Source organism: Carcharodon carcharias, chromosome 28 (genome assembly GCF_017639515.1).
Source record: "Carcharodon carcharias isolate sCarCar2 chromosome 28, sCarCar2.pri, whole genome shotgun sequence".
NCBI classification, from domain to species: Eukaryota; Metazoa; Chordata; class Chondrichthyes; order Lamniformes; family Lamnidae; genus Carcharodon; species Carcharodon carcharias.
This window is the reverse complement of record NC_054494.1, coordinates 16429838-16448455: the sequence shown is the minus strand read 5'-3', so window position 1 is coordinate 16448455 and position 18618 is coordinate 16429838. Positions and strand designations below refer to the sequence as shown.

General features: G+C 39.8%; 1 protein-coding gene across 1 annotated transcript in view; it reads left to right on the top strand.

Annotated features, from left to right (window-relative positions):
- antxr1d (ANTXR cell adhesion molecule 1d) overlaps positions 1-18618 on the top strand; it is a 111302-nt gene that overhangs the window by 8421 nt on the left and 84263 nt on the right. The window contains exons 2-9 of the mRNA XM_041176171.1: positions 7589-7660; positions 7748-7819; positions 8086-8167; positions 8306-8339; positions 10876-10955; positions 11046-11114; positions 11917-11997; positions 12182-12242. Of these exons, the coding sequence (XP_041032105.1) occupies positions 7589-7660; positions 7748-7819; positions 8086-8167; positions 8306-8339; positions 10876-10955; positions 11046-11114; positions 11917-11997; positions 12182-12242 (551 nt within the window). The remainder of the gene's footprint in view (positions 1-7588; positions 7661-7747; positions 7820-8085; positions 8168-8305; positions 8340-10875; positions 10956-11045; positions 11115-11916; positions 11998-12181; positions 12243-18618) is intronic.

The window sequence follows — 18618 nt, the reverse complement described above, 5'->3', positions numbered from 1 at the left end:
GGGGCCCACTTAATCATGGGAGAAGGCCCACTTCAGTCTCCTGGCAATGGGAGAACCTTTACTGATTAAATGGGAAGGTGGAAGGGGCTTTCACAGGACTCCTAGCCAGTGGTGGCGAAATGTCAATTAGGATTAATTATAAGCCAATTGACACCCATTATCCCTGATCCCACATATTCTGTGGTGATCTGAGTGAAGAATCATCATGTCTGGCAGAAAGAAAAGAAGCAAAAGACTGGGTAAAGGCAGAGCAAAGTGACACCGCAAATTGCTTTGTGATAATATCCAGGGCATCACCAAACCAGCAACCCGCAGTCTGGCTCGCTGTGGCGGTGTCAAGCAGATCTCTGGTTTGATCCATGAGGAGACTCGCGGGGTGCTGAAGGATTTCCTGGAGAATGTGATCAGCCACCTACACTGAACGTGCCAAGCGCAAGATGGTCACTGCCACGGATGTGGTGTACGCTCTGAAACACCAGGGCCACACTCCCTATGGATTCGGTAGCTGAGCAACTCGACCCTTTCTACCAAACACACAATTTATTGGTAGCTCAGTGATTAAATGGAGGCTGCATGGATAACCCATGCCATTGGAAGGCTGCCCAGCAAAATCTCTCTGGTTTACCAGGGGCCTCCCAGGTAAGTGGGGGGAAGGGCCTTGCTATCAGGCACTATGTGACCGATGATAGAGGTACCCAACGTGAGGCAGTGGGGTGGCCACTGACAGACACCCATTACTCACCTGTGTCCTGAGGTCCCTCTGCAATCCTGGGCCTCAGTTGGGTGCAGTGCTGCCAATGGCCCCTTGTGCTAGTGGCAATGACAAGCTGCTGGCCTCTGATTGACCAGCAGCTCTCAGTCGACAATACTTCCACCACAGGGGTCATCAATTTTGGGGAGGGCCCTAGAGCGGCCAATTAAGTGCCTGAAGGCCTCCCCCTTAGAGGAGGAGTTCCCCACCCATTCTCTGCTGGTGGGCTACACCCCTGTTGGCCTGACATCCCAGCCAATGTCTCTTTTGTACTTTATCTTTGTGTCACAGATAATATTCCCATCAAAACTTTCTTCAAGGAGGTTCCAAAGTTCATGTTTTATCATATTTCAATTCTTTAGGGAAGACAACCTAACAATCACTGGTATAGCCTCTATGCTCTTGCACTTCAAGTTGTACAGCATCCATCATTTTCAAGCATGCTGCTGCATAAATGGAAGGTTTTCCACAATGACTATGGTCAGACTGTGATATACTGGAAATTGGAGACACAGTTGGTTGCTAGGCTTTGTAGCTGTCTGACTTCAGCTGCTAGTGATGGCTCTGGGAAGTATATGAACTAGAATGATGAGTTTCTTGGAGAGATGTCGGCTTTGATGGAAACGTTCTTAAACACATTTCACACATGCTTCTATAGATAGTTCTTATCCTTTTCTTGTCAATTGTATCACTTTTTGCATCTATTATTTTATAGGCCTTATTTTTAGAAGTGTTTAGTTTAGTGTGGTGGTTCTCAAGCTGGGGTCCATAGAGACTTTGCAGGGGGGGCTGTAGAATAATGTGAAATGCTAGCCCAAAGATAGGGTGGAATGCGGCCACCACATGCATAGTGTATCATGGGCTGGCTATCTTACCTAGGAGGTAAGGCTATCTTACTAAGGATGGACAGAATCTGCAGTGAGAGGCAGATGCACCTATCTCACATCTGTAATAAAATACTTGTTTTCTTAAAAGCATTCTTAAAACATTCCTTGCATGCAGCAGTTTCATATTATGCATATTATATAGTGTAGTATTGTAATGTGTGGGATCGGGGCAGATCTGTGATTATTAATCCATTTGAAAAGGAGTTTGAGAACCATTAACATAGTGGACAGCCCAATAGTAGTCTAAAGGATTGTTGAGAAAGGAATAAAAACATATGTTAGCAGGGTGAGATGAAGTAAGGCAGGAGGAGGTAGAGTATGAACAACAGCACAGGCTTGTTGTGATGTGTGGTCTGTTTCTATCCTGTAAAATTCAATTTATTGTATATAATTTTCAGCAATTTGATTGTTTTATTTCTATTCCTTGCTTTTGGTAGTTGCTCTTGATATTTGATTGGAAGAATTTGAAATTGCTGTTTGTTAGTTTTTATTTCTGGTCGTAATGTGTTCATTGGCACATTGCATACATTTTTTTAGTTATTCTTTGTTATTGATTTCTGAATATAAAATTTGAGCAGTGTGTTTCAGGCACTTGGAGGCTTGCGCCCTATTTTTATAAACTATACTGTCAGAGTACTGGCTTCACAGAATCGGGACTTTAATATGTATCAGCAGATTCCCTATAGCATGAGTTATGATGATTAGAAAATGTGCTGATTTATTTAATATAGAATATATCTTCAAGACCATTGAGTTTTGGTGAAAAACTAATTTAATTTGCATTTTTATTGCTAAGTATCAAAGGTGTATTTGAACACCATGCTCTCTCTCTGCTCCCCATTTTCTGGTGGGTGTTTTGCTGCACATATGGGGATTGCACTTCAAGCCTGTAAAAACCTCTTATATTAATGTTATTTATATTTGATCCTACACAGACTTCCCATGGTTGGACAAAACCTACTCCATGGCACGCTCCTTGCCCTCTCAAGAATGAGTTGCCATGTTAATAGATTTCCCTTTATCTGACCAGAATTTCTGTGCCATTTTTGCTGACTAATTATTTATTTGGCTGCATTGTACATCATGCATATTTCTGACAGCCTCCCATTGTTAATTTTAACACTACCTTGCCATTGTTGTTTAAAGCTTTGGCCTTTGCTGCTTTTGTACAACATGTAATTAACGTGAAATTATGGAAATCCTTTGGATATTCCATCACATTCCCTGATTTGTTTCATGTAAACATTGTGGTTCATGTGGCAACCTGATGGCCATATGTGTACTATCTGCAATGCCAGGAATCCCGCTAGTTTGAAAAGCACATGAAAAGTTCTGTACAAGAAAAAAATATCATGAAAATTACCTACTATTTTACTGATGCAAATCTATCCGACATCTTTCTTTAGGTTTTCCCTTCATCAGGAGTATCAGTTTGTACTCTGCTCCATTCATGGAATTACTGTTTTTCACTTGGGTCTTCCTACGTTCTTCATATACATGATTCATCCTTTAGTGCTACTTTTGGGGCTCCTATATAAGAGTAGGATCTCATGTCTCTTTCTACATTTATCAGTGCTACATATCTTTCCATTCTAACATACTTGCAGTTTAATTCCTCTTGTTTGCAACAATGACAATGCACTCTTTTCCTGGTAGCCATGGACACTCTTCCTCTCACCTAATGATTGTGCCCTCTGTCTCAGTACGTGGTGTCCATGCCTCTTCTAGCAACTGATTGTCCTCTCCTGCTACACCACTTCCCCCCCCCACCCCTGCCGCATGCACCCAACCCCCTAAAGTGCTTTGAGGACTTCTATTAGTACCCCAGTTATGGTCTCCTCTGGTGGCTTTGGTGTGATATGGTGTACAGCTTCTCAAATCTCGATTTTTTTTCACCCCCCCCTCCTAATAGCCCATTCTCTGATTTTAATCCATCGATACAAGGACCCCAGATTTTCCTAATTTTCAGCTCTCGTTATTATTTTCATGCTTTTTAAAGTTCTCCACAAACTGCTTGAATGGTGCCTTTATAGAATTGTACAAAACAAATTTGGCCCCCATTGTGCTTGTTTTGGCTGTGCCTTTATGAACTCCCAACTCCAGGTTTTCAGACTAGCCCCTCCATCCCCACCCTCAGGATTTAGTTCCCCAGAGGTCTTCCCATCCCATGCTACAGTGCTCCTCTGAGCACTCCTATTCTTAGATCACAGAATTACAGTGCAGAAGAGGCCCTTCAGCCCATCGAGTCTGCACCGACACATGAGAAACACCTGACCTACCTACCTAATCCCATTTACCAGCACTTGGCCCATAGCCTTGAATGTTATGACGTGCCAAGTGCTCATCCAGGTATTTTTTAAAGGATGTGAGGCAACCCGCTTCCACCACCCTCCCAGGCAGTGCATTCCAGACCATCACCACCCTCTGGGTAAAAAAGCTTTTCCTCACAACCCTCCTAAACCTCCTGTCCCTCACCTTGAACTTATGCCCCCCTTGCGACTGACCCTTCAACTAAGGGAACAGCTGCTCCCTATCCATCCTGTCCATGCCCCTCATAATCTTGTACACCTCAATCAGGTCGCCCCTCAGTCTTCTCTGCTCCAACGAAAACAACTCAAGTCTATCCAACCTCTCTCCATAACTTAAACGTTTCATCCCAGGCAACACCCTGGTGAATCTCCTCTGCACCCCCTTCAGTGCAATCACATCCTTCCTATAATGTGGTGACCAGAACTGCACACAATACTCCAGCTGTGGCCTCACCAAGGTTTTATACAACTCCAACATGACCTCCCTACTTTTGTAATCTTTGCCTTGATTGATAAAGGCAAGTGTCCCATATGCCTTTTTCACCACCCCACCAACATGCCCCTTTGCCTTCAGAGATCTATGGACACACACGCCAAGGTCCCTTTGTTCCTCAGAACTTCCTAGTGCCATGCCGTTCATTGAATACTACTTGTCAAATTACTCCTTCCAAAGTGTATCACCTCACACTTTTCAGGGTTAAATTCCATCTGCCACTTATCTGTCCATTTGACCATCCCGTCTATATCTTCCTGTAGCCCAAGACACTCAACCTCACTGTTAACCACCCAGCCAATCTTTGTGTCATCTGAAAACTTATTAATCCTACCCCCTACATAGTCATCTATGTCGTTTATATAAATGACAAATAATAGGGGACTGAGCACAGATCTCTGTGGTACGCCACTGTAGATCCTCTGATTGTTCCTAGCGCCAGCTTCCTCAAATTCTACCAACATCTCAAGTACTCCCAAACCTCAGCTCTCTCAAGTGCTTTCCATCTGCAAAATCCTACTCGCAGGCCTGGACCTCAGTTTCATCTCTTCCCATTGTGTTCTGAAACCTGCTGGCCTCTGAGAGGTTCCAGATCCCTTAAATACTCTTAAGCCCCATGACCTGAAAATGGCCTCAGACTCAAGTCGTTTGAAAGTATGCTTATAGACTGCAACATTCTCCAACTTCTGTCTCCCATGTGCCCCACCCTTACAACGATTTGTCTGAGTGAATAAATTTCTCCTCATCTCAGTTCTGAATAATTGACCCCTTAACCTGAGACTGCGCCCCCCCCCCCCCCCCCCCCCCCCCTCCCCCCGCCCCCATGTTCATGTTCTAGGTTTCCCAGCCATGAAAACAACTTCTGTGTTTTTTTAAAATTCTTTCATGGGCTATGGGTGTCACAGGCAAGACCAGCATTTGTTGCTCATCCCTAATTGCCCTTGAACTGGGTGCTCAGCCATTGCAGAGGGCAATTGAGAGTCATCTGCAATGATGTGGGTCCGGAGTCACATGTCGGCCAGACCAGGTAAGGACAGCAGATTTCCTTCCCTAAAGGACATTAGTGAACCAGATGAGTTTTTACAACAATCGATGATAGCTGTCATGGTCACCATTACTGAGTCTAGCTTTACGTTCCAGATTTATTAATTGAATTTAAAATCCACATGTATCAGAGCCAAAATAGAGATTGAAAGGAATATGGAAAAGACTGACAACACAGGAAAGGAACATAAGCAGAGATTGAGGGAAAAAATCAATGACAAATAGAGCGACAAAAGAGAGAAAAATCGAATGGAAGACACAGAATAGCAAGAGAGAGTGACATGGAGAGAATTAGTTTAAGAGGAATGAAGGACATCTGCAGGAACAGAGAAACATTTTTTATCTGTCTCTGAACAATGCCACAGGCGACTAACTAACATTATTTAAAATATGTATATGTAAGAGTGATTTCAAAGCTGTAATCCCTTCATTCAGTATAGCTTAATTATCTTTGATGAGATTTCTGCCTTGTAATGACTCCTGGGTATCCATAAACTATATTTCACAGAATCACATAGTTGTTACAGTACAGAAAGAGGCCATTTGGTCCATGTTCTCAGCACTGGCTCTCCGAATGAGCAATTCACTTAGTGCTATTTTCCCGCCTTCTCCCGTAACCGTGCACATTCAATCTTTTCAGGGAGCAGTCTAATTCCCTCTTGAATGCTTCAATTGAAACTGCCTTTACCGCATTCTCAGGCAGTGCATTCCAGGCTTTAACCACTCGCTGCATAAAAAAGTTTTTTTTCATATTGCTTTTGCTTCTTTTGCCAATTATTTTAAATTATTTATTTTATTATTTTTAAATCTATGCCTTCTCATTCTTGATTCTTTCACAAGTGGCAAGAGTTTTTCCCTAACTACTCCATCTACACCATACCTCTATAAAATCTCCTCTCAGCCTTCCTTTCTCCAAGGAAAACAGTTCCAACTATGTATTAGAGGTTTTTCTTATTTTGTGTATTGATTCTATTCATGTTTAGTTTCTTTCTGTTAACAGCACTTTCAATCTTTGCCCTAAAGTGCACTCAATATCAATCTATGATGATGTTCACACCACATGATGCATGACCGCGATGTAATTACTACAAATTTATTCTAAGCCAGTTTGCAGTCTAGTACAAGGAATTAACAGCAGATAGTGTATCATTCCATGGCATATATATTTAATGATGAACTGCAAAATAACCACGTACAGGTTGTGTCCACATTATGATAATATTTTAGCAAGGTGATGCACAGGTAATTTCAACAGATTAGTTATACCTGTTGCATGGTATATTCCATAACACCCTAGTCAATTTATTTTCTGGGCTTCAATTATATATATTGTTTAAACTGTTATGTAGTGTTTTTCCACTATATACAGAAAGAAAGATTTTGTATTTACAAATTATCTTTCATGAACTCAGGACTTCCCAGAGTACTTTACAATCCATAAATACTTGTGAAGCATAGTCACTTTGTAATTAGATTAGACATGGCAGCCAATTTGTGCAAAGCAAGGTCCCATAAACAACACCAAGATAATGACTAGATAATGAGATATATGATTTGAGGGGGCTTGACAGGGTAGATGCTGAGAGGTTTTTTTCCTCTGGATGGAGAGCCTAGAACCAGGAGGCATCATCTCAGGGTAAGAGGTTGATCATTTAAGACTTAATGCGGAGGATATTGTTCACTCCGAGAGTTGTGAATCTTTAGGAATTCTGTACACCAGAGGGCTATAGATGGATGCTCAGTTAGCGAGTATATTCAAGGCTAGATTTATGGACTCGAAGGGAAGTTGAGGGATTTGGGGATTGGGTGGGGAAGTGGAGTTGAGGTCGAAGATCAGCCACAATCTTGTTGAATGACAGAGCAGGCTGGAGGCGCTGCTGCTCCCATATCTTATGTCTGAATGTGTTTCTGGTGGTGCTGGCCAGGAAGCAGGGGAACGCTTCTATTATCCTTCAAATAGTGCCATGGGATTTTTTACAGCCACCTGAGAGGGCAGAAGGTTTAATGTCTCATTCAAAAGACAACACCCCTGGCAGCGCAGTACTTTGTCAGTAATTGTGTAGTGCAGACTAACATATAACTATGCTGACTACTTTTTTTTCAGATCTGGAAGTGTTAGAAACCATTGGATTGAAATATATTCTTTTGTGGAACAACTGGCTGAGAAATTTTTAAGGTATCATCATGTTTATTTAATATAATTACTGTCAAGCCTAGTAGTTAATTCATTCAAAATACTTCAATAATAATATACTTTTTTCAGTCCTCAGTTACGAATGTCTTTTATCGTGTTCTCTACGAGAAGTACAACCTTAATGAGCTTGACTGCAAATCGGTGAGTCTTGTCATAGAGCACTCAAACATGAAAAGTGCATTTTAGTCTTCAAACGGTACAGATTGTGAATGTTTTTGCTATAACAAGCCATTTTCTTTGACTGAGAGGTCTTCATTGTTGGCTTTGTGAAATGAAGAATAACTCACCAATATTTAGTCACTGTTTTGACAGTGCATCTGAATAACAAAAAAAGAGTGGCAAATGCTAATTATACCCATTAATTTCTTACTATTGTTTGAGCTTAAGTAATTGTATTTTAATTAAAGGGAAACCATACGGAAAGGCCTTAAAACCCTTCGGAATGAAGTGCCTGGAGGGGATACATTCATGCATGAGGGCTTCAGAAAGGTATAATTTCCAGCACAAGTTGTGTTGTTTGTAATTATGCTTTTTAAAACAAAACACATAGATTCAGTCAGTAAGCCATATTGCTTAAGATTTGCATTACTTTATTTAGTAACCATATTTCATTTAATCTTGCTACAGGCAACTGAACAGATTTATCATGAAAACTATTCAGGTAGGCATCATCCTTGTTTCTTGGTGGCCATATTTGATCCAAATCCTTGTGTTTAAATCCCACTGTAGCATTCCTACAACTCCAGCTACCCTCCCGCTAACCCACCCGCCTCCCAAACTCTCCACTTTTCTGACTCGAGCCTCCGGTGCATCCTCCCTCCTTTTCAGCCTTTAATGGGCAACATTATTGGACCTTCAGTTGCCTAGGCCCAAAGCTCAATTTCTTTCCTAAACCTCTGCGCCTCTCCATTCACCGTCCTCTTTTAAGACCGTTCTTACAGTGCGTCTCTTTAACTAAGCCTTTGGTCACCCACTCTATTATTTCCATCTATTCTCTGAGCCAATTTTATTTCCTACTCCTCTGTAATGCCACTTTGAAGGTTCTTTATTAGTGCAAGTTGATACTGTTGTTAATGTTTTCAACTTTTTGCTTTTACCAAGTAGTTATGACATGTCAGATATAGGATACTCCACCAACCTTTAGTATAATTTTAACACCGCTTGCATTTTATATAAAATAATTCCAAATGTTTCACACAACAAATACAGTCACTCCGAGAGTAATTCAAGTTAATAAAACCTTTTTTTAAACTTATTTTGTACTGACCCTCTATCAAGGTTTCATTGTATATTTCCTCCTCAGAAATGTGATTTGTTTTATTTTTAGGGCACACACACCCAATAATAAGTTTTCTTCCACCGCCCCTTCCTCTGGTCTCAGTAAACCATCAGATGCGGCAGTGAAGCAAACAAATGGCCTGTTCCCAGACCTCTGCCAGTACTCCGCAGTAGCCAGAAGGCATGGGAATAGCTCAATGACAGCTTATTCCCTATTTCCACATCTCCCCCCCACCCCATTGCAAGGAAATAGTGGCCTTTGTTTGGCACTTTTCTGCACAATGCAACTGAGATTGGGAACTCTGAAGTAGTGAAAAGTGATTGTTCTGTATTCACAGGTTATTACTTATGCAATAGGGAATTTATGACCTTATTTAATGTTCAAAGCAGGGGCTTGTTTTAAACACATTACAGTTTGATGCTGTGACTAAGAGATGCCAGTATTTGGCTCTGGTACAAACCTATACTTGCTGACTGTATAAACAATAATTTACATCCCCCATTTGTGATACTATGCTTGGGACTCTGTGTTCATCTCCAGCAGCAGTACTGTATTTGTTAACTTGCAACACAATCTTCAACCACAGCATTGAAAATGACAGTTGTCAAATGTAATATACCCAACCTGTACCCATAGTCAAACACAGACTGAGTTTCAGCCACAATACAGCAAATGAAGATATAAATTTTAATTCTCTGTCAATTTTTCGCTGGTTTTCTGTTTTAATCCCAGTCTGTTGCCCCCCTCTTTCTAATGCATGGTCTTGTTTAAAATATTATCTCTCTTCATTTTATCACCCTCACTCATAAGTTGCACTGTTTAAGAAAATATTCTGATTTACATTTAAAGACTAATTAAAATAATTTAATTCCCAGTCTCCCGCTACACGATTATGTTAGTGCGCAGCAGTGGCAGCGCATGAAACAGTCAGTACATATTAAATCAATTTTCTGCTTTTTGGAAGATCACCCATAAGTCAGTGCAGCTCCCCAGAGAGCGGGAAATTTGATTTTAATGTGCGTTGACTTTTATACACGGTGCTGCCACTGCACATTAATGCAACGGGAAGCAGAAAACTAATACCAGAAATTATTTTAGTTAATTTGTTGAATATAAACTATAAACTTTTCTCCCGACTCATAAGTAAGAGAAGTAATGCAAAGCTAGAAAGCATTTTAAACATCCTTATACATTAGGGGTGGGGCACTGTTAAGAATGACAATCTGATAGAAGGCAACAATAAAATTGGGATACAGAGAGAGAACATTAGCCAGAGAGGCAGAAAAATAGGACCTATTGTAATGTTAACCCATGTCTCATATATGGGTCATAGATTTTTGGGTAGCTCTTCTTTGGTAATGAGGGTGGAAAATCATTTCATACATGGGTCACTTTATATGCAGGAATGAACAGTAGTGAGCAAAGTCTAATATTGGTACAGGACAGATTGAAGATAGAAAGACTGGACACTGAGATTCTCCCATAATTTTAGATGTCCATGAAGCCGCAACTTAGTTAAACCTCTTACAAGCTCATTCCTCGTAATTTATGAAGTTATTAAGTTAGCTATTTTATATCTATTATAGCTAATTTTTCAAAGAAATTAATATATTGGTGCAGTAGTTAGTTCACTAAGGAGAACTTAGTATATTACTGCATCAAAGTTAGCCTGCTAATGACAAGATATATTTTGCTTCCCTCCCCCTCTCCTTGGTCTCATTATTAGTCAGTGGAAATGCATATAGAAAATTTGTAAGAAATAATAGTGCCACTTTTCCTTGACTAATTTTGGCGCAGAGTTATTTTGAGGTGTTAAATGCTGTCGGAGTACAGGGTGGTAAGTTAGCCCATGCATGCTCCCATGCTATTAAGGATGTCATATACAGGAAAAATATTAATGCTGATGTTGCAATTACAGGGATTCGAGCTGCCAGCGTCATCATTGCATTGACGGATGGGGAATTAATTGATAATTTGTATGATCTTGCACAAATGGAAGTAAGTATTCATAAGCAACAGAGAAGAAAGTAAGTCTCCAATTTATTTTTAAAATAACTAAATTTGGCAAATATGTTTTCTTTTGTATAGGCTGAAAGGGCTAGAAATTTTGGAGCTACAATTTATTGTGTTGGTGTAAAAGATTTCAATGAAACTCAGGTACACCTTGCGTTTTTACAAATTGATTTAACTAATATAAAGTTTCCATGATGCTTTTTCAAACCTTGGAAGCAACATAACCAATCGCAGGCCCCAGAAACACTGTGGTGGGGTGGGTTGGCTGTTGGGGGGTGTAGGTAAACAGTGAGTTCGCTGCTGTCTCCTGCCATAGTGCTTCAAGATCCATGTTTTTGTCTGTGCCCATCCCATAATAATAATGATGAATGTGGGAATGCCCTGTGGGACAGCTATTGCAACAACTTTGCCATTCCAAATGCATTAATAGATCCAAAGGCAAATTGGTTTCTGACATTCGCAGATCCCCGGTCAAGAACTGAAGACGTCAGCAAGAGCCAAGCAAAAGAAATTGCCCAGACAAATCAATTCCAAACTGCAGAGACGAAGTTGCAAAGTTTGAATAGTTCACCCAGACTGAGAATTATGTGACAGCCATAAATTACCTTGCCATCTGGTGACCTTTAGACTGTCTGCACCGAGTTTCTTGGTGTAACTGGATGCGACAAGAAAACTAGCATAAATCAGGGAAATTCATGCTCGCAACTGTTTTGAATGGAGCAGAGCTATGCTAATGAGTTTAGAGGGTCTTAAAAGAATTCTTAGCACAGCAGCGCAGAAGTCCCAGGAAATTATAAAGCAGTATGAAAACCTATATGGTTCTAAATGACAGAAAACATGAGGGGAGCGTGTCTAGTGAAAATTTCACCAGATTGGAAAAGAATTGTCAATGCTCCTCCGTCCTGTGTTCTTTTAATCATGACCTTTCTTTCTGTTTCTTTTTTAGTTGGCAAAGATAGCTGATAGCATTGATCATGTTTTCCCAGTAAAGGGTGGATTTCAAGCATTAGGAAGCGTTATTGATTCGGTAGGTCCAACTCAGCATAGCACAGTGGCTTTTAGTCCAGCAGTGCTTATATAGTTTTAAGCCTTATATTTTTCCCCATTCTCTAATTTGAGTGAATTTAAAGCATGATTGACCATTTTGTAAACATGTTCCTAGTTGAATTCTTTGGGCACCAAAGCATTCTTTGTCGTCTCTGTCTTAACAGATTCTTAAGAAATCTTGCATTGAAATTCTAGCAGCCGAGCCATCAAGTGTCTGTGCAGGAGGTAGGTTTCAATTTCCAATGTAAGCCAAAGAATCATTAAATGATAAAGATAAGAGGCGATATATGAATAAAGCAAATTTTAATGTGATGGTTTAAGATACCTTTCAGAGAAACATCTTTGCATCATTAATTTAACCACATTTACTAGTTGAATTCTTAATTGAAAAGTTTCGAAGAAACACAGTAACACACACACTTCTATAGTTTGTAAAGTTCACACTCAATCAGTTACCTGTTTGTTTTGTAGTAGGTGTTCTCTTAGAAGCATTCAGCTCTAGACTTGTAACATAAGTAAGCTCAGAGATAAAAACAAAAAAACTGCGGATGCTGGAAATCCAAAACAAAAACAGAATTACCTGGAAAAACTCAGCAGGTCTGGCAGCATCGGCGGAGAAGAAAAGAGTTGACGTTTCGAGTCCTCATGACTCTTCAGCAGAACTAAGTAAGCTCATGTCTGAGGTGTGTTCACAGATTGCATGAGATTAGTCAGATCCATCAGTACACAGCTGTGAATTGTAAGGAATGTTAGAGATGCTTAAATGGATAGCAAGTCCACAACCTTTTGTGTCAAGGCACAACCTAATGGTTCAGATGAAAAAAAAATCACCCCTTTCTGTCTTGCTACCTGGTTAGCCTTCATGTTTACAATCTTATCACTTTAAAAAATACACAAATGTCTAATTAGCCACTAATAATGAACTAATAATGAATTAATTTTTGTTTGGTACTTCCTGATTATATAACTTTTCAAAAAGTTTTAAGATCACTTTTTGAATACAAACAAGCACCATGAGTAAGTACCTCACACTGATTAAGAAATATGTGGCTTCATTTGAGTTAACAGTAATAGAAAATAAGGCAAAAACCATGGATCCAACTGATCAGGCTAAAGCCAAGAGTCTTAACTAAATGGAGTGCATGCTAATAACAGTTCTTGTGCTGATACCTGGAACTGTTCCAGTATAATTTACTTTAATATCAAGACTAACCTTCACATTGCAGCATGCGGTAAGATAGTTAGCAATGTAAACATCAATTGTTAATGCACAGAACTTGAATTAAAATTATTTTCCACTGTGCTACATTTTATGTTGGAAGTTTTATACCGTGACTGATGCACTTGCCTGCCACAATAGGCATAATAGGAAATCTGGAAGGGTGAAAATGTCATGCCAGTTTTAAGAATGTAAGCAAGTATAAGATGCATAAAACCCATTTAGCCCATCAATCCCATTCTTTCTGAAGACTGCAATCACTGGGGTGAAATTCACCTTGGGCAATAATGTAAAAGGAATGATGGCGAATTAGTGGCGATGTAAAACAAGTTGACATTTCACTATCGCCTGCCTTCCATCACTGCCTAAGACAAATTTTACCTATGTTCTCTACCTAATTCACTTGAGACCAAGTTCTGGAAAGTTTCCCTTTGTCCCGCCAAAGTAAATAACTAAAACTCCATAATATGTAAGAGATTGCTTTCCACAGCAAGACATTTTGATAGACAAGTACTTCATGAGCCACTGTACTCCAGAGAGCTGTGAAGAGGACTAATACAGACTCGAAACATTAACTTTGTTTCTCTCTCCACAGATGCTGCCAGACCTGCTGAGTTTTTCCAGCCTTTTCTGATTTAATTTCACATTTCCCATGTCGGCAGTATTTTACTTTTGTTCCCAAGAGCAGTTAATCTTCTCCACCTATCCTCACAATCTTTAGCCCCATTCCTAAGCAGATATTTATTTATATAAATGGGACAAAGACTCATTGACCATAGCCAGAGAATAATCCTGTGATTGATGTCAGATGAGAATGCTGGTTGAATTAACCAATTAAAAATAGTTGAAAAGTGAATAAAGAGAAAACAATTGTATTTTGATAAATAACTGCTCATACCCAAGACATTTAAAAATTGGAGCAATGCTACCTTGGTAACTCAAAACTTACAATTAAACTCATACCAAATTAAATTAAATATGCCAACTAAATGTAGTTTATAAACATGTTCTAAATATTATAACACCATTGATCAAATTATAGGCATAATTAGATAGTGGATAATTTAAAATTAACCTGCCCATCAGGAAGCTGACAAGATTGGGTGTAACACCCTTTTAGATCTTCATTGAAGTCAATAAATTTTCTGGGTTTCCCAACCAGTTAGGTTAAAATTACCCCCATAGAATTTATACAAAACTAAATAAGTCTTTGATCACATAGATAATTCCAGAAGTCAAAGATTGAGGCAAAAGCTTGTTCATTTTGTTTCTATAAAAAAATTCACATTTTAAATGTGGACTTTAATATGTGTTGCATATATATTTTGTTTGTGAAATATACATTGTAGGCTCTAACTTTCTCAAGGCAATTTAACAAAAATGAATCTAACCAACCAAATTAACATCATCCAGTGTTATGCTACCATATTCATATTCCGTAATATTTACACTTTGACAGACGACTGTAGGAAATCTGCACGAAAATGAAAATATTGAAAACTATCACTTTGAGTTCATTCGTTGGATTGTATAAACAAAGAAATAGCTCATTAGTTCCATATGTTTCCCCAATTCTAAATTAAAATTGCAAACAATTAAAATAAGAAGAGCAACATTATTGCTTATGTTATAAAATGAAAAGCATGTACATTTCAAAATCCATAAGAAACAATATTTAATAAATAAATGATCATCCCATTAATGTTATCTGTCCTTTTTGTTATTCTACATAAACAAGGGCATCTTGAAATGAAAACATTGCAGTACTACAAAGTATTATCTAAATGTTTATGTAGTCTAACCTGTCAATATAGAGTGTGCACTGACAGAGTTAAAAAATAATAAAAAATGGCATTCCTGAATTGTGACAGACATGTGTGAAGATATCACTGTTTCTATAACATGCCACTTCATGCTTTCTGCCTGCATACTGATGGATTCATGAACAAAATTTGCATCCTGCAATTCCTGATATAGAGCAACGCACTGCTATCTTAGTAATAAGGTTGATTTGAAATGACCAGGACGTGCAGCCTGTAAACAGGCCATCAATTTGGACTTGGAGGTGCATTGTATACAAGTTGACAGCATCATTGCTTTGATTATGCTCATGGTACATAGACATGATTGAAAGGTTTTGCTGGATGTGGCATCCTACTGGCCACGTCAACTACCAGGTGTGGATGCAAACAGTCAGCTTCTCATCAGAGTCACAAAAGCAGAGCCGACAGCACAGCCAGCGCGCACCAGCTTCAACCCACCATCTCGCTGCCAGCGCTGCCCGATTATTTCAGAGCTGACCTTTTTCCCTTCGCTATCTTGTCAAAATCGACAAATGTACAATCTGACAGTAACTAAGGAAGAAAAGGACTCGGTCACAGTCAGAACCTGAAATTAAATAGAATTAGCCATTTCGGCATTCAGCTTTCATATTAATCACGTATAGCTGGGCACAAGTAAGAATTTGATTCGTAAACTGGTCTGCGACTTTGAACACAAAAGGAAATTTATGTAAAACTGAACTGGAACCTTTATTGTGATGACATGTTATTAGAGATTTGAACTGGTTGCTAGCTGACAGAATGGAGGTTTTGTATTATACCTCAGCTGACATGGCAAGTGGGACATCAGAAGAGCGGTAGATGTAAGCTATAATGACGTGATTAAACCCTGTGACATTAACAAGAGGGCAGTTCACAGTTTTTATATTCACAGCTTTGTTTGCCTTGTGCCAGCCATTTTTTCATTAAAAAAAAATTTTTTTTGACCTTGCCTTCATTGTTGTAATCATTATCAGTGTTTAAATCCTTCATTACCAATACTTTTAAAAAATATTTTGAAGAAGAAAGTAGAGATGATCCTTTTTAATTGTGACACAGTTACAGAATTATAATCACCTCTTAATACCTGATGGCTCTGTGTTTTAATTATGGAATAAAATGGGTTCAACTGGTCAGTCGTTGGAAGAATTAGAATAAATGCTGCATAATATTCAGTATTATGGCAAACTCAATATTTGAAAGTTGTTTTGTTTCCCATTGAAAGGAAACTATTATGGTAGATAAACACCAAAATGTCATTTAAAAACATGAGAATGACACAAGAGATGTTCCTGTCCAATGAGTCACCGAAGAACATAAAACAAAATCTTCATTATTCACCATCATGTAGATGATTGCTGACAGGAAATGGAAATTGACGGATAATTGAATACCCAAATGTGTTCGGTCTTACACATATATGGTGCAACAATACAGTAGAAACAGAATGAGGACAAATATAACACAGATAATAAAACAAACATTAAGTAGATTTGTTCATTGAGAAACAAATGAAATATAACTGACAGAAGAAGTTGTACAGTGAGGCAACGTCTCATGCATGTTTCTCTCACAAAATTTCTGGCAAATAATAGGAGTGTGGATAAAGAACATTTCAATGTAAAGTCATATTCATGCATTATGCAGAACACACTAAGATTTGTGCCTATCTTCCTTCATATAGAGTGATATTAGAATGCGGGCTAACAAGCTGAACTAACAGACCATATTTGAGGCTGTTGTAGCATCAGTCTGGATTCCCAACTATTTGTACACAATTTGGTGGCTTTGTATTTTAATAGCAGGGTTTATGAATCTATATTTTTTTCTATTTTTATTCAAGGAAGGAAAGGGCTTCCTAAATTGTTCAAGTTTAAATTCTGCCATGGTTCAGTGGTACCACTCTTGCCTCAATTCATAAGGTTGTGATACCCTAATACAGTACTGAGTGAGTCCTGCACTGTTGGAGGTGCTGCCTTTTAGCTAAGACACTAAGTCTCTGTTTGCCCTCCCAGGCAGACATAAACAGTCTCGTGGTGCTACATGAAGAAGAGCAGGGAATTCTTCCTGGTATTTTGGCCAATATTTATTTCTCAACCAACATCATTAAAACAAACTATTTGACCATTGTCACATTGCTGTTTATGGGACCTTGGTGTGTGCAATTTGGCTGCCACATTTTTTGCATTATACCAGTGACTACACTTCAAAAAGTAAGTAGTCAGCTATAAAGTGCCTTGGGATGTGCTGAGATCTGAAGGCGTTATTTGCTTTTATTATGAAAACCCTTTTGTGGGCAAACTTACATTTCATTAAATTATATCCATGATGATGAACTGCTTTTGCTGTCTCAATTCCCACCATTACAACATAGAGCACTGTAATAATGATTTCTGATTAAAATTTATCGATATTAGTGCTTGATTTATAATTCAAATGCAGAAACATATTAACTGAGCTTCTGGACTTAATGTGGGGACTGAAATCAATGCTATTACATTCTTAGATCAAAGGAGGTTTCCTCATATTGAGGAGAAATACAGGAGTGTATATTATATATAAAATAAGGATTGAGTTGCACTAACTATAAAGAACCAAAGAAGTGGGAGCAGGAGTAGGCCATTGAGCCTCTCAAATTTGTTCTGCCTTTCAGTATGATCATTGGCCTCAATTCCACTTTCCTGCTGGCCCCCCATAACCTTTGACTCCCTTGTAGATCAAAAATCTGTCTATCAGCCTTCCAGAAACATAAAAATGTTTAGAATTGCAGTGCTGTTGGGAGTGCTGTAGTTTGCTATGCAATCAAAGCAAGCTGATGATATTGAAAAGCAATACACCAAGGGCTGCATTTTCTGGTGGGCGGGGGAGTCGGTTGGGCATGGACCTGATCGTCGCCCACGATCGGGTCTGCGCCACCATTTTACGCGGGCAGGCCAATTAAGGCCCGCCCAGCGTAATGCGGATAGTGGGAGTGGGCGGGCGGCGGCGGGAGTGCACTGTCTGCCGGGTCCAGTGGCGACCCTGCGGCCTGTTTAAATGGAGCACTGGCAGCCTTTGCAAGGCTGCTCACAGTGGCAAGTGGAAGGGCTCACCAGAGGGCTTCTGGTGAGCAGGCCAGTCCAGAGGGTAGGCCAACGGAGTAGGTCAGGCTGGAGGATAGGGCGGGGGGGCCAGTCTGCCCCTCGTTTTTTGGATGAGTGCCTTGCTGCCCTCCTCAAGGAGGTGCTAGCATGGTGGGAGATGCTGGTTCCCCAGGATGGAAGGACGAGTCCCTCCCACATGACGAAACGTGCCTGGGAGGAGGTGGCGGAGGTGGTGAGCTCCCGCGACGTGGTGCAGCGCACCTGGATCCAGTGTTGCAAGTGCTTCAACAACTTGTTGCGCTCTGGCAGGGTGAGTACCATGTTGGCATTGGTCATTTAACCCAGCAGATTGGCTTACCCCCCACTGCTGCACCCTGCTTACCCACCCACCCCATCCCCACTGAGTGTAGTTACTGCATTGAATTATTAACGGCATTTGTCCTTTGCTGGGTGGGCAAGCAGATTCTGCCTATGCTGTG